Here is a 22,259-nt window from a genome sequence, read left to right as displayed (position 1 = left end):
GAGTGCAGGCTCCGTAGTTGTGGTGCACGGGCTTAGTTGCTCTGCAGCATGTGGGGTCTTCCCAGACCAGGGCTCGAACCCATGTCCCCTGCTTTGGCAGGCGGATTCTTAACCACTGCGCCACCAGGGAAGTCCCTACAGCATGTTTTATGTTAGAGAAGAAATGAAGTCCCCAGAAAGTGCAGAGAAGTTGACAATGCTTCCTCCGTTACAACTGATGACCACTAGCACTTGATGGTATTTATGTGCTATATAATTATAAACGTTCTGATTGTGACTTTGCCGTATGATCAACAGGTTCTTGGGCAAAATGGATTAGGATCCTTTCTCTAAAGTTACATTTTACTTGTTTCAAGCTTTGGTTTAGATAGAATAAACATCAGGTTAGAAGACTCTGATGTTTGTATGAATTTGTGTGACATATGGCCCAAGCCAACTCAATAATAAACATGATGTGTGTGACAGATTGAATGTCTGTGACCCCACAACATTTGTAAGTTGAAATCAAATCCCCAATGTGATAAGTTAGGAGGCAGGGCCTTTGGGAGGCGATTAGGTCATGAGGGTAGAGCCCTCACTAGTGAGATTAACGCCTTTATAAAGGGACCCCAGAAATCTCCCTCTTCCCTCCCACCACGTGAGGACACAGGAGAAGTCAGCTGTTTGAAACCTGGAGGAGGTTCCTCATCAGAACTTGACCATGGTGGCACACTGACCTCAGACTTCCAGCCTCCAGAACTGTGAAAAGCAAATTGGTGGTTAAGCCACCCAGTCCATGGTAATTGTTAGAGCATCCCCAATGGTCTAAGACGATGTGTTGAACAATTTTCCAACCCAGCTTTTTCAGACTGACTTTACTGGTATAAATACCTCAGTTAGGGCTTCCCTGGTGGCGCAGTGGTTGGGAGTCCGCCTGCCGATGCGGGGAACGCGGGTTCGTGCCCCGGTCTGGGAGGATCCCGCGTGCCGCGGAGCTGCTGGGCCCGTGAGCCATGGCCGCTGAGCCTGCGCGTCCGGAGCCTGTGCTCCGCGACGGGAGAGGCCGCAGCGGTGAGAGGCCCGCGTACCGCAAAAAGAAAAAAAAAAAACCTCAATTAATAGTCTTAGTCTTATTTCATGACACGGAAGATATGCTGCTCAGATTCCTCCTTGAGGACTGAAGGACCTATTCCTCCTGCAGCTGGGAATGCTGCTGACCAATGGTCCTCAGCTCTCAGCCTTGCTTAATCAAAAATCATAGCAGTGGGGCTTCCCTGGTGGCGCAGTGGTTGAGAGTCTGCCTGCCGATGCAGCGGACACGGGTTCGTGCCTCGGTCCAAGGAAGATCCCACATGCTGCGGAGCGGCTGGGCCCGTGAGCCATGGCCGCTGAGCCTGCGCGTCCGGAGCCTGTGCTCCGCAACGGGAGAGGCCACAACAGTGAGAGGCCCGTGTACCGCAAAAAAAAAAAAAACAAAAAAACGGAAATTAGAAAGTACTTTGAACTCAATGAAATATCATTCTAAATGCAAAGATTAAGAGCCACTATCATTCTCCTTGTGATCCTGCTGCTAATAAGACATTTTTATTGTCAGAACTTCTCTTGTTCTGATTCCCCACTCTGTGTGCAGCTAGGGCTGTGGTCCTGGGTTCATGAAAACCCCTCAGGGGGGGAAGCCTGTCTGCTGTGTTGATTGCACCACTTACCCACATGGGGAGCTTTCCAGTCAGACTGGCTTTGTAAGATTTGACTTTCTCCAAACACAGGAAGGTTAATCCCAAATTTATGCCCAGCCGCCAGTATAACGTATACAATACGCTTTCACTCACTGAGAATCTCCTCAGTCACGTGAGCTATTTTAAAGAAACTTTTGCTGTCTAGTCCTCACAACAGCCCCATGGGGTGAGTCCTATCATGACCAGCATTTTACTCGAAGAATTGGAAATACGTCTAAAAGCAAAGCCTTGGTAAGCGGCAGAGTGCAGAATTCATTCTGAGTCTATAGAATTCAAAATCTCTTTCAACAACTATAGTCTAATGAATGAAGCATGGCAAATACACAAATTCTTTCACCACCGTGCAAAAGGCTGGATGAGAAGAAGCTTGCACAAGAAACTTGAACATGACAGTCTTCAAAGATCTGGGAATGATTCCCAAAGGAGATGTAGTTTGAGCTGAGTTTTTGAAGCCAAGTAGAAAACTTTTGCTCCGCCAGACCTACCGTACACGTGTTTCTGCCCCACCCTCTACCGTGGGAAACTGACTTCTACGGATCACACCAACCAAGGTCATTTGCCTCCTGACTTCCAGTTGGCTTTGACCAACCGGGAGCGGCAGCACAAGATCGGCAGGGAGGGGAAATAATTAAGAGATATGTCTTCCTGTCTCCCTCCATGCTGGGTCATGGTTTGGCCATGGCTCTTGGTCTAGTGAAAGCTTCAGCTGCTGTCATGTTGAGCTCTTGCTGGGTTCCATGATTTAGTCCCTTTTTCCCCTTCAGGTCAAAGGTAGTAACCGCTCCCACTCTTGCCCACTGCAGAATGCCACAGAATCCTTTGTTGGCTTTCTTTAACTGTATCCACGTACTTGCACATAGTCTTTTCAGGGAACGTTCTTCCATCACTCTCTTGAAGGGTGCCATCTGTTTTCTAGTGACACCCTTATGAACAGAGAGGGAGACTCGAGTCAGAGAAGAACATGTGCCAGGGCACAGGGGAGGGAATGAGCCGGGAGCATTTCAAGCTTGGAGGATTTCAAGTAGATAAAATGCATCTCCTGCTATAGGCTAAAGAGTGTGAATGCTACCCAGAAGCACATAGGATCAATTTTAAACAATTGCATCATCAGATCTGCATGCTTAAGCAGTCACTTCATGAGCGGTGCACTCGTAGGAGGGAATTAGAACTGAAGACTGGAAATTCATTGCAAGTGAAGGGGAGGGATACAGTGACTATCCTTGTACACGCATTTTTGCACACTTGGGCCAATAGTGTATAAACCACATTTTGGAAAGACAAATAACATCACTTATATGTGGAATCTTAAAAAAGGGTACAAATGAACTTATCTACAAAACAGAACTAGAGTCACAGATGTAGAAAACAAACTTATGGTTACCAGGGGCTAAGGGGGGAGGGATAAATTGAGAGATTGGGATTGACATAGACACACTACTATGTATGAAATAGATACTAATAAGGACCTACTGTATGGCACAGGGAAGTCTGCTCAGTATCTTGTAATCTATAATGGAAAAGAATCTTAAGAGTGGATATATGTATAACTGATTCACTTTGCTGTACACCTGAAACTAATACAATATTGTAAGTCAACTGTACACCAATAAAAAGTTTTTAAAAAAACACATTTTGATTTTCTGTAGGATAAATGCCTAGAAATGCAATTGCTGAGTCATTTGCATATGTACATACTCATCATTTTAAGGCCCTATGATACATTTTACCAAATTGCTTTCTCAAATGCTTGTACCTATTTACCGAAAACCTTATCCCTTTACCACTAGGGTTTGCAATCGTAAACAGCTTTTGCTAATAAAATGGTATGCCGTCATTTTATTGCACTTTCCTGGATTATTAGTGAGGCTGAATATCTTTTCCTATATGTAGTAGCTAAATTCCCCAACCGATGCTTCATATTTTATCAGAGTATTGTCATCTTCTTGTTGATTTTAACCACTCTTTATAAATATCATCCTCCCTACTATATAAGCTGAAAATATTGTTTCATTTTATTCTTTTACCTGTGTATGGTGACATTTGCCAAATTAAAGTTTTGAATTTTTATGTAGTTGGCAATGAAAATTCAATTAACAATCAAGTTAAGAAGACAAAAGAATTTAATTCGAGCCAAACTAAGGATTATAACCCAGGAGACAGACTCTCAGAAGCTCTGAGGACTGTTCCACCTGTTAAAGTTGAAGGCACGGTCACATAACGTTTTCAAGACAAAAGATTGTACATCAAAATGACATAATGACGTTTTATACAAAGTTCACCAAAGACACATAGTCTAGGTAAGCACATACAAAGCGAGTAGTAAGTCATCATGACCTTCTACAAAGCTGGGAAAGAACACTATTCTTTTAAAAAGTTACATTGAGAGTGTCAGAAGCAAGAAAAAAATTGATCTTTAAGGCTGAGCAGGCGTTTCCATCTTTGAGGAGGTCTGGTTCATGTATAATGCAGATGGAAGGGAGGGAGGAGGCCCAAATGGACACAGAGAGAATTTTATGTTTTCTCATCCTGCCTTAAAATATAAATTTTATTTCATCATACTTAAAGAACAAACTAGTGATTCCAAATTTGGGCAAATGTAAAATTATGCAGTGATTCAAAGTTAATTGAATATGTTGAATTTTTAAATCAAAGGTGATGTGCAGAGATTCACTGAAGGAATCCAATGCCCTCTGCCTAAGAAACATATGGTTTTGGTAATGACCATATCAATTGTCTTTTCATCCTTTCATTCGGCAGATAAATAGGGTTCCAAGCAGCTTTTAGCAAACGTGATTTCTTCTAACCCTCTCTGGATGCGTCATTCTGGGTCAATTCCTTTCGGTGACTGATAAAATATTCAATAGTGTTGGGTTGTAGTTTGCAGCTATGAGAAACACAATGCCCAACTCAAACTACCCTTTTAAGGAGGAAATTCATTATATCCCTTAACAGGATATGGAGAGAGCCATGGTCCTGGGGTTAATTATTTCAAGTGCTCATCGGGACTTCCCTGGCTGTCCAGTGGTTAGGACTCCGCCCTTCCACTTCAGGGGGCGAGGGTTTGATCCCTGCTCGGGGAACTAAGATCCCATAAGACAAGCAGCACGGCCAGAAAAAAAAAAAATTAAGTGCTCATCAACATCATCCATGAGACAAGTTCACCCTATCGCCCATTTCAGTGACTTGGTGAGGTCACCCATGGAGGACCCACCACCCACCAAAGTGGGTCCTATCATCAGGGACCTCTTCAACACATTGGGTTTGAGACACAGGCATTATAGGCAGATCCACATTACAACACAGGGGAAGCAGGGCACAGGGAGAGACAAAGCAGCATTCCCTCCGAGCCGTGGTTCCACCCGGTATCTGCAGAGACAGCCTTCAAGCCTGAGGTTTCATCTGCCGCCTTTTTTTCCAGTAATGCGCCGTCCACTACAGCCGGCCCTGTTGAGTCTTGAAATGTGGCTATTCCAGGGACTTCCTTGGCAGTCTGGTGGTTAAGACTCTGCACTCCTAATGCAGGAGGTGTGGGTTTGATCCCTGGTCATGGAACTAAGATCACCGCATGACGCACAGCGCAGCCAAAAAAAAAAAATGTGGCTATTCCGTGCTGAGCTATGCTGTGAGTGTTATAAAATAGATACCAGATTCTGAGGCCTTTGTTCAGGAACAAAAAAGAATACAAAATATCTCATTACCACAAGTAAGGAGCCCACCTGCTGCAACTAAGACCCAGCACAACTAACTAAATATTTTTTAAAATCTCATTAGTAGCTTTTTAATATGATTTTTATTTATTTATTTATTATTTATTTTTGGTTGCATTAGGTCTTTGTTGCTGGTACACGGGCTTTCTCTAGTTGCGGTGAGCAGGGGCTACTCTTTTTTTTTAATTAATTAATTTATTTTTGGCTGCGTTGGGTCTTCGTTGCTGCACACAGGCTTTCTCTAGTTGTGAGCGGGGGCTACTCTTCGTTGCGGAGCATGGGCTTCTCATTGCGGTGGCTTCTCTTGTGGAGCACGGGCTCTAGGCATGCGGGCTTCAGTAGTTGTGGCACACGGGCTCAGCAGTTGTGGCTCATGGGCTCTAGAGCGCAGGCTCAGTAGTTGTGGTGCACGGACTTAGTTGCTCCACGGCATGTGGGATCTTCCTGGACCAGGGCTTGAACCCGCGTCCTCGGCATTGGCAGGCAGGTTCTTAACCACTGCACCACCAGGGAAGCCCCCAATAGCTTTTTATAGTGATGACACATTGAAATGATGTTTGGGATATGCTGGGTTCAATAAAATACATTGTTAACGTTGATGTCACCTGTTTCCATCCACTTGGCTACTAGATTTAGACTGACACATAGTCCATGTTGTATTTCTCTGGCACTGGTCCAGGAGACCAAGACACCTGTCTTACATCGTAGGATGACTTTCATCCAGGTACCTTGTGGATGAGCCTAGAAGGGCGACCTGTAGTGAGGCCTTGCCACCTGCTGGACACATCCAGTACTGCAGCCTGCCTCCTCAGTTCACTGATTTTGCAAATATTCATTGAGTAACCCCTACGCATTGACAACAGGCTCAGTGCCAGGGGGGATGCAGCACTGAACACACTAAGACCACATATGAGGTGAGGCAGGTGGGGCTGGAGGTTCACAGGATACAGGTAAATGCATGAGTGAATATGTCATAGGTTCAGGGGTGATACGTGTGTGGAGGGATAGAAAGGAGAATACGGGACCTACAGAGAGAAGAGCTGCACCTGTAGCCAGGGATGTCTGGGAAGATCTATCTGAGGATTTGACATCTGAGTGGGGGCATGAAGAAAGGGAGGGAGGGGACCATGAACACGCATGTGCAAAGGAAAGCAGGTGCAAATATTCCCTGGGGTATTTCCAAGCACTTTCCTCTTCAGTTTCCTGCTGGAGCCAGATAGCTTCTGCAGCCGCATTTGACAGTTGAGGAAACTGAAGCCCAGGAAGGTGACAGCTGAGGTTACTCATCCCTCAACCCCTCCCCTTCCTTGTCTTGAGCTAACCCTGCTTCCCACTGCAAACAGGCTTCCCTATGTCTTGTGGATACTGGGGACAACCCTGTCACTTAATCACCCTCATGGACACACCCCACAGCTGAGGGGCCAACGCTGAGTTAGCAGATGCCCCACGGGTGGTGCTTCTGGGAAAGCAATTGTTTTCCATATTAAAAAAAAAAAAAGACAAAGCTGGCACGTGCATTTTGCCTCTGTCTTTCCATCTTCCCCCTCTCTGGAATACAGCTGCAATACCTGAATGAGCAGAAGCCACCTTGCAACCATGAGGACAAATGCCACCAAGAACAGGGGCACCGGCACCCGCAGCCCTGAATTGCCCATCTCGAGATTTCTTGTTGTTTGAGGGGGAAAATACTTTCAGTTCTTTGGAGTGTATATTTGGATGTGGAGTTGCTAGTTCGTATGGGAATTCTATGTTTAGCTTTGTGAAGACCCTATAGGTGAGGTCTTTGCCTGTTCTTGAATTTTACAGACGTCTAAGCTTACGGTATGTCCTCTTTTTGTCCTGGTTTCATTCACTTAGCAACGTTGGTGAGATTCCTCCCTGTTGGCAGCCCAGCTCTGTATACGGTGCTTGTCTGTCCTTGTCGTGTAGTCTTGTGTTGTACAAAGAGAACAACATCTTGGGTGGATGCGGCCGAAGTTTTGTGAAGTGTAAATTGTTCCATTAGCACAAAATACTGTCTAATTTTAGACCTTCTGATGGGCATATAGGGCATATTCTGTTGTGGCTTTAATTTGCATTTCTCTAATGACAATTGACATTGAATACCATTTCATAAGGTTGTGACTATTTGGATTGAGTCTTTACCGAGGTGTCTTTTGCCCATTAAACCAAAAAATGGTTGTCTTTTTCTTATTGGTGTGTCTGTCCTTTTTCTAATTGTCAAGGCTATGGGTCCTTTGCTGGTCAATGTTTCAAATATCTTCTCCCCTTCTGTGGTTTGCCTATGCTCTCTCTTAATGGTATATTTTGATGTACATAAGTTCTTAACTTTTACAAAGTCCAGTCTTTCTGCTGATGTATAATATTCCTTACTTCCCATTTATAATATATTTGCCAAGTGCCAAGGTCTTGAAGACATTCCCCTACAGTTTTTTTCTAAAAGCTTTAGTGTTCTGCCTTTCACACTTAGATTGATGATCCATTTAACATTTGTGTATGGTGTGGGGCAGGGATCAAGGTTCAGTATTTTCCATATACAGGTCCCTTTGCTGGAGAGGTAGTCCTTCTCCAATGTGCAGGGATGCCTTTGGTGTGAATCAAGCAACCGTTCACATGTGGGTCTGTTTCTTTGGTTCCATCAGTCAACTTGCCTGTCCATCCTTGGGCCAAAACCCACTCCTCTAATTACTGCGGCTTTCTAAAAGTCTCAATATCTAATAGTGTAAGTCCTCCAAATGTATTGTTCTTCTTCTAGATTGCCTTGGCTATTCTACGTTCTTTGTATTTTAATATAAATTTTAGAATCATTTAGTCAGTTTCTACAAAAAAAAAAAAAGGTCTGTTGGGATTTTAATTGGGATTGTGTTGACTCTGTAGCTCCATTTGGGGAAGATCTGACATCTTGTGAACCTTCCAACTCCATGGGTATATCATATCCCTTCATTCACTCACGTTTTCTTTTGTTTCCCTCAACAATATTTTGAGTTTCAGTGTCAAGCAGCTGTACGTCTTTTGTCCAACTTATTCCGAGGTGTTTGATGGTTTTGATACTATTTTAAATGGTACCTTAAACACGTAAATATTTCCTTTTCCAAGTGCTTACTGTTAGTATATAGAAATAGATAAGAGATTCGGACATTTCACCAAAGATGCACAGATGGCAAACGAGCACATGGAAAGATGCTCAGCACCATGTGTCAAGAGGGAAAAGCAAAGTAAGCCCACAGCGAGATGCCGTGTCACACCTGAGAACGGCTAAAATCCATACACAGGGATTTCCCCAAGAAAGATGAAGGTGTAGGTCATGTACACAAATGTCCACAGCAGTTTAATTCATAATCGTCCCAAGCTGGAACCCACCCCAGAGCAAACCAGAGGAGTGAATAAACAGACGTGTATCCCCTACTATGGAATAGGGCTCACCAAGAAAAGGGGGTCCGCCTGGATGCCTCTCAAAATAATTGTCCTCGGCATAAGAAACCAGACAAAACCTAGTAAAGAAGACATCCTGTGTGGTTTCCTTTCTATAAATCCTTAGGAAACTCAAGTGAATGTCCAGTGACAGAAGCAGACGAATGGTCGTGTGGGGAGGGGCGGGTGGGGTGGGAGAGGACTGGGAAGGCACGCAGCAGCTGAAGGGGTGCGCACGTCACGTGACCGTGGCGAGGCTTCCAGGAGTGTACAGAGACGTCAAGGCTTACCAAGTGGTATGCTTTAAGCACGTGTAATTAACTTTATGGAAATCTTACCTCAGTAAAGCTGTTACTATATATATACACACACGGAACCCCTTCCAGACGTGGTGGTTGTTCTGAGACTCTTCAACAGAGACCTGGGTGAGGGTCAGGAGCCCGGTTCTCAACCCAGTCCAGACCCGGACAGTCTTGGGCGGGTCCTGCCCTGTATCCCCTGGCTGAAGGGAGGTGAGGACTGCCACGTGGGAGACATGGGTTGGACAGAACAAATGCTGGCCTTGTCACCAGGGCCCCGACCCCCCCCCCACCCACACAGTGGGCTGGGAGACACGATGGGGGCTGTGGCCAGTGGGGACATAAGCCACACCGTGGTAACTGGGAGGAGCAGGGACAGACAGTATTCGCCCAGCCTCAGCAGAGAGTCCCCTGTTAGCGCCCAGCCTGGGTCCGGCATGGGGCCTGGGGTGATGGAGTCAGGCAATGAGTTTAAAAAGAGCTCCGCCAAAAAAAAAAAAAAAAGAGCTCCGCCCCCTACTGGCTGTGTGGCCTCAAGAAACTGGCTTCCCCTCTCTGGGCCTCAGTTTCCTCCCCTGAAAGATGAGGCTGGTGGCCATGCCCACCTCGTGGGGTAAAGCAATGGGCACGTGGGGAGCACACAGTGAAAGGGGGTGGGTTGAACATGAGCTGCTACTGCTGTTACTTGTTATTTCTTAGAGAGGGGGCAGCAGGCGGAGGGATTTAGACTCATCAACTCAGAATTCACACCCCAGTGGCTCCTGATTGCAGTCTAAGAACCTCAGAATCCAGCCCACCCACGCCCACTTGACAGATGGGGAGACTGAGGCCCCACGAGGGCACAGACTCCCTTGAGACCAGGCCAGGGACCCATCCCCCTGGCCGGGGATCCTCTGGCCACCTCCTTCTTGAAACCGGGGGCCAGTTACCCTGCAAGGCAGGGTAAGGAGGTGGTGGTGGGGTGGGGGACCCGGCATGGGTGGCCACAGACAGGCTGAGGAGGGAGGGCTGGGCAGACACCAGGTTCAGGCCGATGGCCAGGCCCTGTCCAGAGCCTGCACGTGCTCCTTGGCCAGCAGCCGCAAGGACGCCTCCTCCAGGGTGAAACCGTCCGTGAAGCCTGGACCAAAGGTGTGGGGCCCGAAGGACCCCTGAAGCCCCGGACCCGGGCCCAGGAGGCGCGGGAGTCCCGGCACGGCTGGGGGCCCAGGGCCCAGCCAGGGCTCCAGGGGCAGTGGCATGGCGGGAGGGCGGGCAAAGGGTAGTGCTGGGGCCTCGGGGAGCCTCGGGGCTGCCACGGCCCCGGAGCCTGACTCCAGACGCTCCTGGCGGCGCCACTTAGCCCGGCGGTTCTGGAACCACACCTGGAAGCAGCAAGAGAGGTGCTCCTGGGTCAGGGCTGGTGGGGTGAGGCGAGGCCACTCTTTACTGCTCTGGGCCTCCCAGCCTCTCCGGGTTCTGCCTGCTCTCTAACCTGACCCCCACCTGTTGCAGTGCCAACATATGGTGTTACCTACCCCAAGGAGATGGCTGTATTGAGAGCAGGATCTCTGCCTCTTGGCCCCCATCAAATCAGCCCCAAAGTCTTCTGAATCCAGGCTCTCCTTGCCTTTGCCTTTGTCCAGGGCCCCTCAGGCTCCCTGGCCTCCCTCCTGGTCTCTCTTGGCCCTTGGCATGAAGTTCCAGCCACTGAGCTCGGCATTTGAGGCCCTTCCCAAGCTCCTTCTCTGCCTCCGCTTCCGCCTGCCTCAACACCCAGCTCTGTGGAAATGCCTCCTATTTCACCCCTTTGCACACATTGCTCTGGAGGGCTAGAAAAATGCCCTTTCTCCTTTCTAGATGGCAAATTCTTATTCAAACATCAAGGCCCCAGTCCCACGTCCCCTCCTCCAGGAAGCCTTCCCATGCACTGGGAGGGTTCATACCTGGCACCGGCTCCCTCCTCGGGTTGTTAGGGGGTCCCCTCACCTGCACGCGCACCTCGGGCAGGTGCACCTTGGCGGCCAGCTCCTCGCGGCTGTAAACGTCCGGGTAGTGGGAGGTCTCGAACGCCCGCTCCAGCTGGTGCAGCTGGTACGTGGTGAAGGTCGTGCGGTTCCTCCGGTGCTTTTTCTTGGGGGCCTCTTCGCCAGGCCCTGGCCGCCCACCCTCAGCGGGCCCCTCGCCCGGGCTCAGGAACATGGCTGCTCCTCGCCCTCACCTGGCGGGGCGGCGGCAGGACAGACGGCGCGGATGAGACACGGTAGGGACTGAGGTTGGGGAGGGCGGGGGAGCCCCCGGCCCCTGCTGGGTCTGGGGTAAGATATGGAGGGGCTTCTCCCTCCACTGGGTCCTGCATCCCTTCTGCCTCCCCAGCCTCTCTGTCCATGTCGGATCACCTGACTCTGTCTCCACTTCCTTCTCTCTGATCATTTTTCTCTGTGTCTCTGTCCGCGCCCCCCCCAGCCCCCCGCTGCCTCTATTTCTCTTTCCCTCTGGTGCTCTCCCTGACTGCCTGTGTCTCCCTTTATCTCTCTGTCTCTGTGTCTAGGACCCCCAGGAAGGCAGAAGCTGGGACACTGCCTTAAGGAACACTTCCTTACCCCCCAGTCTTCTGCCCTAGGGGGCTCTCTTTGCCCCCAACTCCCATCCAGGCCCACCTGTGCCCACCTGCCCAGTGCTCCCAGCTCCCAGCGGGCCCTCTGACAGCCCCTGCCGGCCCAGCTCCGTCTGCTGCTGGCCTGGCCCAGCCAGACTCGAGGGGGTTGGGGTTGGGTGGAAGGAGGATTAGCGAGGTGATTAATTGAGAGGGCCCCTCCCGCCCAGGTGCTGGTTGCTCTGAGCCACAGAGGGAGGGCTGGGTTCCAGGGGTTGGAGGGACACCATTAGCCTGGGTCTGCCACCCCTCGCTGTAGGATATAAACAAGAGCCTCCCCCTCTCTGGGCCTCAGTTTCCCTAGCTGTAAGACGGCGACAACAGGACTTACCCCATGGGGCTCTCACAGGGACTCAATGAGCTGATGAAAGGAAAGAGCGTCGCACAGTGACTGGCATACAGCGAGTGCTTAATGAATGTCCACTGTTACGGCTTTTTTTTTTATCATCTGGTGTGAGAAAAAGAACCTCTCAGACTCACAGATGTCAACGGGGGTTGGGGAAGCTGAGGTCCCCAGAGGTGAAGGCAATTCCAGTTGGCCCCCTGGCCACTGTGAAGGGCAAAGGAGTATGGGGCATTTTAGCTGGGTTTCGAGGTATGAATAGAAGTTCACTTTTCAGTCACTCAGTAAACACTTATTGAGCTTACTGTATACCAGGTACTGTTCACAGCAGTGAACAAAACAGACACAAATCTTGGAACTGGCATCCTAGTGGAGGAGCTAGACAGACAGATAATCTGTAACTATATAAGTAAAATATAGCATGTCAGGTGGTCAGAAGCCTGGTGAGAAAACTCAAGCAGGGGAGGGAAGGTTGCTCTTTCAATGAAGGTGATCAGAGTGGGAGATGGAGTACAAGGCTGTAAATTCTGGACAAGACTGGCTGTGAAGGGGTGGGTACTGGGGAGCCATGGGAGGTTGTGGGGCATGGGAGGGGCACAGATGGCATTTTGGATGAGTAGCTATTGTGTGCAAGATGGGAGGCCAGGAGGATGCTAGAGGCCTGGTCAGAGCAAGGCTGGGGGAGAGGCAGGAGAGAAATCTGGGGGGAGAAAGTCTGAGGAGGAGGGAAGAGGACCGGTATACCCGGACCCTGTTTTTGGAACAGGTGGATGATGGGACTGTCTCTCAGGCGGTGGCCTGAGAGCCGGAGCAGGATCTTGGGAAGCCCCTGAGACTGGTTTGCCAACCCCCTCCCCAGTCCAAGGAGACTGGGGGCTCAGGCGGCGGCGGGGGGGGGGGGTGTGCCCTGAAGACAGTGAGGAGGGGCACTGGGGTTGAGAGGGGGCAGGATGAGACCCAGGAGGAGGACAGAGGGAGTTTGTCCCAGCGGCGGAGCGAGGCGGGAGACCCAGGCCCCTGGATGGACTAGGGAGTGAGTGCAGAGGAAGCAGAGATAAGTCCTTATCTCACCTCTGCTGGCTTTGTATAGATAAGGGAATGTAGGGAATGTTGGCTTTGTAGGGGAAAGGCACACACGGAGAAAGAGAAAGCGATGGAGACAGGCAGTCACACACGGCATGAGTGCACACGCTCAGACACTCACATGCAGCAAAGGGTTACAGGCCCTGGAGAAGTCGGGGGCAGGGGCGAGCAGCCTTGGACGAGGAGGGACGGCCCGGTGGGCAGGGGGCTTGATACCCAAGGGGTTGGCCAGGCAGGGAGGCCCCAGAAGCCCTGAGCCCAGGCTCCTGGGGCCCCTCCAGGCCTCAGCTGCCCCGCCTGTATGGTGGGCTGGGGCTCTGTGGAGTGGGGGCAGGTAATTCCCCTAACGCTTCATCACTTGGAAACGCTAAAGAGCTGCTCTGTTCACAGGCCCCATTTAGCTAATTGGCTCCAGGTGGGTTAAGAGGCGCAGGAGGGATTTGGGTGTTAGGCCCAGGGGGCTTTGGCGATTTAGCAGGATGCGGCTGAAGGTCCAGACGCTGTGTCAGCTTAGAGCACCGGATTAGGGGCAGGCCAGGGCAGTGCGGGGCCACCTTCCATCTGGATTAGGCGGGGGCCAGGCCACTCTCAGCCCCTCCAGCCTCCCACCCTTCATTTCTCCCCCAGGAAGAATCGCTAAACCCCTTCAGGTGCTGGTGGGGAAACTGAGGCCAGAGGGTGGGCAGGGCTCGGGGCGGGGAGGGGGGGAACTGCAGGAGGTCAGCGTGACCTTGAGACATTTCTCAGGCTCCGCTCAGGCAGGGTTGGGGCAGTCAAGGAGGGAGGCCGTGCTGTGGTCTGGTGTCCCCTCACCAGCTCAGGGGGTCCTGGGGAGGGGCCCACACCGAGCTGGCCAGAAACCCCCTCTTCAGGCAACCTAGAGGCTGGCTGTCTGGGAGCATCATCAGAGAGAGGGTGGCTGACAGTCACAGGTAAGAGCTGAGCACTAGCTGTGTGCTCTCAGTCCTTCACTGGTGTGAGCCCTCGGGGTCCTCATGTCTCCCCCGGAAGAGACGTCTGATCATAGAGGAGGCTCTGGGGGCCCATGGAGGAGGACCACCCCTCTAGTTTGCCCAGGACACCCCGAGTTTAGAACTAACACCCCCCATCCCAGACACGCCCTCAGTTTGATGCAGTGGCTCACGGCAAGCCCGGGCCACACAGCTACGGGTCGAGTCAGGATTTGAAGCTGGGGGTGCAAGCCCGGAGCCCCAGCCCCCGCTCGAGAGTGGACGGGAGGGGCAGGGCCTTGGGACAGGCCGTGCAGCTGGCTTTTTTTCAGCGAGTGTTCCCTGGAGTCACCGGGTGAGGCTGTTAGGTCATGACAGGTGGGGGATATAGCCACACTGGAGCACCCCAGGAGGGGACGAGGGGCAAGGCTGAGGAAAAGAGGATGCCAGGACAGGGGACTCGGATGTCCGCAGCCACTGGCACTCTCCCACTGTCCTTTGCACCTGGGACCCTGAGGGCTACGGTGGGGTCTTTGCCACCAAAGGAGGTGGCGGACCCGTGGGTGATGGCAAGTGGCTCTACGGGTGGCTGTGATCCCTGGCCTGGGGGTCTCCTGGCCCCATCCCAGGGGAAATATACGCCCCTCTGGGCTGCAAGGTCCTAGCCTGGTGAACCCCTCAGTGGGCAGACAACTGGGCAGGCAGATCACCGCCAGTAAGTGATGGGGTCCCCAGAGTGGTAGCAGAGAGAGACTCAGACATCCAGTCCTTGGAACCAGTCTTTATCCAGGCGCTAATCCTTCACTTCCCTGGGGCCGTGGTGCCCACGGGCTGCCCAGAGCCCCCCCCCCAACCCCGATGCAGCCTGCCCCTGTGATGTGAGCCGGGCGGGCAGCTCGCTGGCCCTGCCGCTCCTCAGGCCTGGCCCGAGTCCCCACCCTGTGCCCCCCACTGTCTCAGTTCTCTGGGGCCCGAGGCCCCGCGGGCAGGGTCAGGGCTCCTGGCTGCGGGGCAAGGTGGGACCGTCTGCATCCTGCCCCCCGTTGGGGGCCGAGGCGCCCACACTGCGCAGCTCCCGGGCCAGCTTCTCAGCCAGTTTGCGGAAGGGCGGCCGGCGAGCAGGCTCAGCCTCCCAGCAGCTGCCCATGAGGGCGTGGATGGGACCCGGGCAGCCCTCGGGGGGCTCCATGCGGTACCCCTTCTCCACGGCCTCTGACACCTCCTTCAGCGACTATGGGCAGAGGGCACGCCGGTGCGGGCTGGGGGTCAGGATCACGACCCCTAGACCTGCAGGAGACCCAGTGCCGCCCCCCCGTCCCTGCTCACCATCTTGGGGTACGGAGCCCGGCCGTATGAGAAGACCTCCCACAGCAGCACACCGAAACTCCAGACGTCCGACTTGCTGGAGAACTTCTGTGGGGCCAGAGATCAGGGGGAGAGGGACCCCTCAGGGCTTCTGCCCCAGCCCCTGCTTCCTCCAGGAAGTCCCCCTGGGTTGACCTTTAGTCCCAGGTCTCCTCCCAATAGGCTCCTGCCTCTGAATCCGCCCCACCCCCCAACCCAGACTCAGTGCAAGAACGAGGTTATTCTTGCTCTCACTTGCTGAGCCCAAGACTGTTTCAGAAATGAGGAGACCAAGGCCCAGACTGGGGCTAAAAGGAACAATTATGGGCCAAGGGCTTACCAGAGAGGCGGAGCCAGTCCCTTGGAGGTTCAGAGAGGCAAGAGACAGGCCCAGGGTCGCACAGGGGAGCTAGGGTTCCAAGGGCCCTGGGGGGGAAGGGGGGCTCACCCCGTGTTTGAGAGCCTCGGGTGCCGTCCACTTGACTGGAAGCCGGCTGGAGTCCAGCCCCTTCCGCTCGGCTTTGGCCAGGCCAAAGTCGCTGACCTTGGCCACCAGGTCCTCGGACACGAGGATGTTCCGGGCAGCCAGGTCTCGGTGCACCAGCTTCTTGCTCTCCAGGTATTCCATGCCCTCGGCCACGTGCCTGGAGTGGAGGGGTGGCGGGCACGGGGCTCTGGTGCCTGGACCACAGACTCCCAAGGCCAGGCTCCTCCCTGCTCCGTGCCTCGGTCTCCCTGCCCCCGGGAGCCCTACTCACAGGGAAAACTGCAGGAGCTGGGGGGTGTTCACAAGGGCCCGGCCCCGCGTTCGTAGAAAATTCACCAGGTTACCCTGTGTGGGAGACACGGGTGGGGTGAGGGCTGCTGGAGGCTGCTCGGCCGCACCCGGCCCGACCCTCAGGCCCTGCCCCCACCTTGCTCACGTGCTCCATGACGATGTAGAGGCCCTGGTGCAGGATCACACCCAGCAGACGCACCAGGTTCTTATGCTGCATCTTCCTGGGGGCAGGCGGGTGTGGGGTGAAGGTGGCTTGGACCCCCACCCCAGCATGCCCTCCCCTCACCAGGACTCACGTCATGACCGCCGTCTCGTCCAGGAAGGCCTGGGCTGTCACGTCGCACTTGATGTTCTTCACGGCCACCTTCTGTCCCAGGTACTCACCCTGCAGGACGGCTGGGGGCCGGTGGGGGAGGAGATCAGGACCCCACAGAGACTGGACAGACACAGGGACATACCCACTCACACTGACCCCCAAGGATGCCGATGCAGCAGTGGGTCCCCAGGCCTGGAAACCGCTCCCCTACAAGCTCCAGATCCCTGAGCAAAGAGAATCACCTAAACCAGTCTGCAAACTCCAGCCCTCGGGCCCAATCCAGTCCCAACGTGGGTTTCTGCAAGGCTCGCAAGCTCAGAATGGGATTTTACATTTTTAAATGGTTGAAAAAAGATCAAGAGAAGAATATTTTATGACATGAAAATTGCACAGAATTCAATTTCAGTGTCCATAAATAAAGTTTTATTGGCACACGGCCATGCCTGTTCATCTCCCTGCGGCCTGTGGCTGCTTTCCTGCTACAAGGACAGAGCTGAGCAGATGTGACAGATGGAAAATACATACACTCCAGCCCTTTCCAGAGAAGGTCTGTGAGCCCTGATCTAGGCCCCGGGGCCTACCAGGATAATAACTTCAGGCAACGGCATCAAAAGAGAGGGAACAGGGACTTCCCTGGCAATCTGGTGGTTAAGAATAAGCGTTCCACTGCAGGGGGCGGGGGTTCCATCCCGGTTGGGGAATAAGATCCTGCATGCCATGCAGTGCGGCCGGGAAAAACAACAACAACAAAACAAAAGAGGGACCAGAGGGACCAGTGTGCGCCAGAGCCCAGGGTTGTGAAGGGCTCACGCCCGCTGGGCGCCTGCCTGAACTACCTTTCTCCTGGCACCGGCTGTCGTGAACCTCCTTTCACAGAGAGGAGCCCTTGGGTTCTCAGCCGCATAGCAAGTAGGTATCAAATGTGGATGTGAATTCATCTCTGGGACCCCCCCCCACCCTCCTTCAGCCCCTGCCAGGCACCCCGCTCACCTCCAAACTCTCCTTCTCCGATCTGCGCTCCCAACGTCAAATGCTGCAGGTTCAGTAACCAGCCGGCTGTCGGGGGGAGACCCGGTCAGAGGGCTGCCAGGTGCCAGTCCCTCCCACGGCAGCTCCACCTGGCGGGAGACCAGGCCCTGTGGCATGCGTCCCCACAGTGGCCCAAGGGCGTGTCTGAGGCTCCGCACTCCTGGTACCAGTTATCGGGCGGCCAAAAGCAACAGAGCCCTTCTCTGTTCCATCTGGAGACTGTGTCCTTCCAAGGACCCTGTAGGCTCTTCCTTTACGATCCTTTATCCCTGACCACCCAGGGACACACACACACGGGCCAAAAAATACAACAGAGATTGGTAAAGCTTCCAGAACCTTCTGGTAAAGGTTCTGGAACCTTCCAGAATCTTCCAGCGCTCATCTGTGTTCCAGCTTCCCTGATCTTTCTCTCAAGCACCCCTGTGTTTTTCCCCCCCGCCCCCAGCAGGTTCTGTAGGTCTCCTCCTCTACCTCCCCAAAGCCCCTCTCCAAATCACGAGCCCCTGAGTACAAGCAGACACGGTGACACCAGCCTCCACCCAGGTGCCATCCCCAAGACACTTCCAAGGAGACAGCCACGATCACCAGGTTCAAAAGGGGTGGCCACGGTAGGGCACATTGGCTCTGAGCATGGAGGATTTCACTCCTCAAGGGCTGGAAAAGCATTTCAGGTGAGGAGAATAGAAGACACAACAGTACAGAGGCATGAGAGGAAACGAGGAGTCACACAACCCCAGGGGCTTGTGGAATAGAGGAAGGGCTTTGTAGATGAAGCAGGAAAGATAGCTCGGCCACAGGGGAGGGTTCTAGAAGGCAGTGGAGCTGCCCGAACTCCCTTCTTTAGGCAGGGGAGTGATATGGGTGATTTTCACGGTAGACAGCTGCCTCCGAGGCCACAGGGTTTGGGAGGAAGGAGGACACTCCCTCAGGGAAGAGGTGGTCTGACTGGACTGTCTGAGGCTGGGCTAGGGCAGGGGCAGCCAGGCAGGGAGGGGCCGGATTTTAGTTTTTATTTTTTGGGGGCGCCAGGTGGCTGTGGGATCTTAGTTCCCCGACCAGGGAGTGAACCCTTGCCACTCCCTGCAGTGGAAGCGCGGAGTCCTAACCACTGGAAGTCCTGGGGAGGGGCCAGGTTTAACAGGTGTTAGAACTTGGCCATGGAGGGGGTGTGGGAGGGTGGGGGACGTCGAGGATCTGCCCAGGGTTTCTGGCTCAGGGATGATGGGAACAGAGGCAGGGGTCGGGGTGGGGGGAAGCAGCAGGTGTGAGAACCAGATCAATATTGTGCCCCGCCCCGCCCAAGGGCAGCCCAGGTCTTCTGCCTGCAGAGGCAGGCACAGCGACCTGCTCAGGTGATATGGCCTTGGCCCTGTGCCCAAGCCCCAGGGCCCTGCCTCCCCAGGCCAGGCTAACACTGAGCAGAAGGGCGGGGCCGCCTACCCTTGGCCAGCTCCTCCTCCGCTGACTTGGTGCCCTGCTTTCTCTTGGGTTTCACCAGCTTCGTGCAGATGGCCCCCTTCTCCTTGCTGTAATGCTGCAGGGTGGGGCAGGGCAGAGGCAGCCATGAGCCCACCCCGTGGGTGAGGGAACCCCTGCATCCCATCCCCTTCCTGGGGGGACCTCTGGGCTGGGGAAGAGGAGAGGGGGTTCGTTCCCACAGGACTCTTTAGGCTGGTTTCCATGGGAACAGGAAAGGATGCAGACTAGCAGGAAACAGGAGGATGGGGAGTGTCTTGGCATTGGTGTCAAATCGGAGGTTCCTAGGTGTTCCCAGAGGAGTCACCCCAGTCTCTGGAGGTGGGACCTGGAGGACTCAGACCATGGAGACCAGCCCCTCCTTCTCCCCATTGGGGAGCAGACACCTCTGGGGTCCCATGTCCAGCCAGCCGTCGGGATAGGGTGGAGCCTGGCATCCCTCCATCTCCGCAATGGGGGGGCATGGGCTCTGGGGTCCCGGGCCTGTGGACGGCCGCACCTCCACCATATCCATGAGGTTGCAGAAGCAGACCGCCTCGTCGATGGTGAGGTGGCCGTCGCGGTGCAACACACGGTAGTGGATGACGTCACGGCCGAAGCTCACGCACAGCACGTAGTCGCCCGGGTGCCTCGCGGACTCTCGCACCAGGAACAGCCCGTCCTCGGGCGGCTGCAGCTGCTGCACAGCCTCCTGGCCCGAGATCTTCCCGTGGAACCACCTGCGGCCGGCGGGAAGGCGGGCTGGGCATGGCTGGCCGGGACCCGCTGACCCCGCCCCGGTCCCGGTCTCTTCCCCACGACTCACGGCATGAGGCTGAGCTTGGGGTCCGCAGAGAGGGCCTCGCGCTCCCGCAGTGCGCCCGCCGCCAGCAGCCCCTCCTGCCCGCTGGCGTGGTGCTTGGCGCGGTACCAGCTCTTGTTCTGCGGGAAGGGAGCCAGGTGGGGTCAGTGGGATGGTTTCCTGGCGGAGTCCCCTCTCCCCAGGCACACGCCCCTCCCCACTCACCTCGCAGGCCTCCAGGATGGTGACCACGTCACCCTTGCGGAAGGCCAGCTCCCCGGGCTTGGGGCGCGTGTGCTCACACTTGGTGATGCATTGGGTGCCTGGGGCCCAGCGCCTCTAGCGGGGGGGGGGGGTGCCGAGAGGGGGAAAGGGGTCATGAGAGAGATGCGGGGTGAGGGGAGAGAGAGGCCCAGAGGAGAGAGAAAGACTGGATTGAGGCAGAGACCACAAACAGCACACAGGGAGAGAGGAGAGGAGAGAGGTCGAGGGAGCGAGCAGTGGACATATCAGAGTCACAGAGCGGGGGCCCAGGGCAGGAGGGCAGGAGAGCAGGAGGGCAGGAGGAAAGGGTGAAAGAAGAGCAAGTGATAGAGGAAGATTGGCACACACCGCCAAGGGGCCATGGGTCAGACAGTAAACCTCCCGCTCCCCATGGAGTGGAGCTCCTGTGGACTGAGCAGAGGAAGGGCTAGGGCACAGGCACCCAAGTTGGGGGTACTCACCGTTGGCATCCTGGCTGAGATGGGTGAGGGGTGCCAGGCGTGGAGGAAGCGAGGGCTCCCCTGGGGAGGGGGCAGAGACCAGCTGGAGAGCCCAGATTTAAGCGAGGCTGGGGCCCCAGGGGCCATGACTGCCACTTCCAGCTCAGGCCAGGTGGAGGTGACAGCCAGCCGGCCTCCCCAGGCTTGTAGGGGCTCCCCAAGCCCCTCTGAGGAGGTGGTCTTTCCCTGGAAGAGTTCCTTAGCATGGAGCCTGACCCCGCCATCATCCCCAAAGGGAAACTGAGGCACAAGGCAGGCACAGAGCAAGTGGCCAGGGGCTGACTCAGGCCCCAGCAGCCCACACAGTTGCGTGGGGAGCTTGGAGCCACCTAATGGAGCCTGGTTCTTCCTCTTTTCTGGTAAGTAGGCAGGGACAGGACAAGGAAATAGAGGATGATTCAAGGTCATTCCTAAGAATCTTTGACCCTGAAGGGGGTGGGGGCCGGAGCAGTGCAGCCCTGCTGGGCTCCTGTGGCCGCCAGCTGAGCCTCTCCCCTCTCCCACCCCACGCCAACCCAGGAAGGACACACAAAGTCCCTCGCTGCTGCTGGGGCCGGGGCATTTCCGCCCCCTGCTTCCCCCATGGACCCCACCAGGTGGCTGGGCTGTGGGACAGGTTGGGAGGGGTGAGTCTCTGCTCTTCGAATATGTGCCCCCAGAAATCCCCAGCCCTACGTGTACTCACACGCATACTGATCCATGTACACACAGAAACAGACAGGTGGACACAGGTACCCACAGGCACGCGGGTATGCAAGCAAAAGCAGGTTCTCCTAGAGACAGTTGTGCACACACGTCTACACGTGTGAACACACGCACAGACTCTCGGACATTCGGAAACGTGTGTACCGGCCCCCCCCCCCCCACCACACACAAACCCACACTTGAACACCTGGGCGCCAGACGCTGGGCCACTCGGGCACGCAGAGCTACACGCAGGGCCGCGCACACGCAGCTCGGAGACACGCGCACATCCCTCCACGTGGACCCGCGGATACACACACCCAGGGGCTTGCAGACATGCACACCCGCACCCACAAAAATACCACCCCACCCCACCCCGCTCCTGGTCGCATCTAACCACCCCCGCCCCAGCCGCGTACCGGACGCGCGCCCCGGACGCGCACGCTCGCGCTCGCACACCGGCCCCTCCCGCGCTCGCCCGGCATACCTCCACCCGCGAGCCCTTGGGGTCCCCCCACTGTCCCACCGTCTCTCCCCACCATCCCCACCGGCGCGCTCACCTGTTCAGGGGTCGCCCCTGGGCCGCACCCCGCGCCCGCCCCCAGGAGGGCCCCCGCGCGCCGGCTGCGCACCCCGAGGCGGCCCCGGCTGCACAACTTGGAGCAAGTTGCTCCGCTTCCTCATTTTGGGGGGGGAAGGCTGGGATTGAGGAGGTGGGGAGCGGGAGGCGCGGCGGCCTGGGAGGCCCCCGCGGGTCCTAGCGCCGGCCGTACTGCGGTCTGCTGAGCGCGCCGCCGCCACCGGCGGCCCCTCCCCGCCCCGCCTCCGAGGCCCCAGGCGCCTCCCGCGAGGCCAGGGCGGGGGCCAGCGGCGTTCTCGGGCTCCACGCCGCTCCCTGGCCCGGCGCTGCGGAGCGCGCACCCCTGCCTATTCCGGGAACCCAC

The 22,259-nt window shown here is 54.9% G+C and overlaps 2 protein-coding genes across 3 annotated transcripts; both read right to left on the bottom strand.

The window, feature by feature from the left end:
- Positions 1 to 9,985: 9,985 nt before the first annotated feature.
- Positions 9,986 to 11,337, bottom strand: RAX2 (retina and anterior neural fold homeobox 2). Its single transcript, XM_065875263.1, has 2 exons — positions 11,101 to 11,337; positions 9,986 to 10,496 (listed from the first exon to the last, which is right to left on the bottom strand). Exons 1-2 carry the CDS (start codon positions 11,311 to 11,313, stop codon positions 10,158 to 10,160), a joined length of 552 nt encoding a protein of 183 aa, XP_065731335.1. The 5' UTR covers positions 11,314 to 11,337; the 3' UTR covers positions 9,986 to 10,157.
- Positions 11,338 to 14,909: 3,572 nt separating this feature from the next.
- On the bottom strand, positions 14,910 to 21,992 carry MATK (megakaryocyte-associated tyrosine kinase). 2 transcript variants are annotated; one of them, XM_065874045.1, is made up of 14 exons: positions 21,876 to 21,981; positions 21,317 to 21,404; positions 20,593 to 20,652; positions 20,093 to 20,206; positions 19,892 to 20,007; positions 19,586 to 19,805; positions 19,051 to 19,144; positions 17,572 to 17,637; positions 16,562 to 16,661; positions 16,402 to 16,486; positions 16,246 to 16,319; positions 15,936 to 16,131; positions 15,470 to 15,556; positions 14,910 to 15,374 (listed from the first exon to the last, which is right to left on the bottom strand). In XM_065874045.1, the coding sequence occupies exons 2-14, from the start codon at positions 21,320 to 21,322 to the stop codon at positions 15,135 to 15,137; spliced, it is 1,458 nt and encodes a 485-aa protein (XP_065730117.1). In that variant the 5' UTR covers positions 21,323 to 21,404; positions 21,876 to 21,981; the 3' UTR covers positions 14,910 to 15,134. The 2 variants fall into 2 exon arrangements, with proteins under 2 accessions (XP_065730117.1, XP_065730118.1); XM_065874046.1 differs by lacking the exon at positions 21,317 to 21,404 and having other exon boundaries at positions 21,876 to 21,992.
- Positions 21,993 to 22,259: the final 267 nt, after the last annotated feature.

Source organism: Phocoena phocoena, chromosome 3, assembly GCF_963924675.1.
Source record: "Phocoena phocoena chromosome 3, mPhoPho1.1, whole genome shotgun sequence".
NCBI classification, from domain to species: Eukaryota; Metazoa; Chordata; class Mammalia; order Artiodactyla; family Phocoenidae; genus Phocoena; species Phocoena phocoena.
This window is presented reverse-complemented; position numbering and strand designations above follow the sequence as displayed.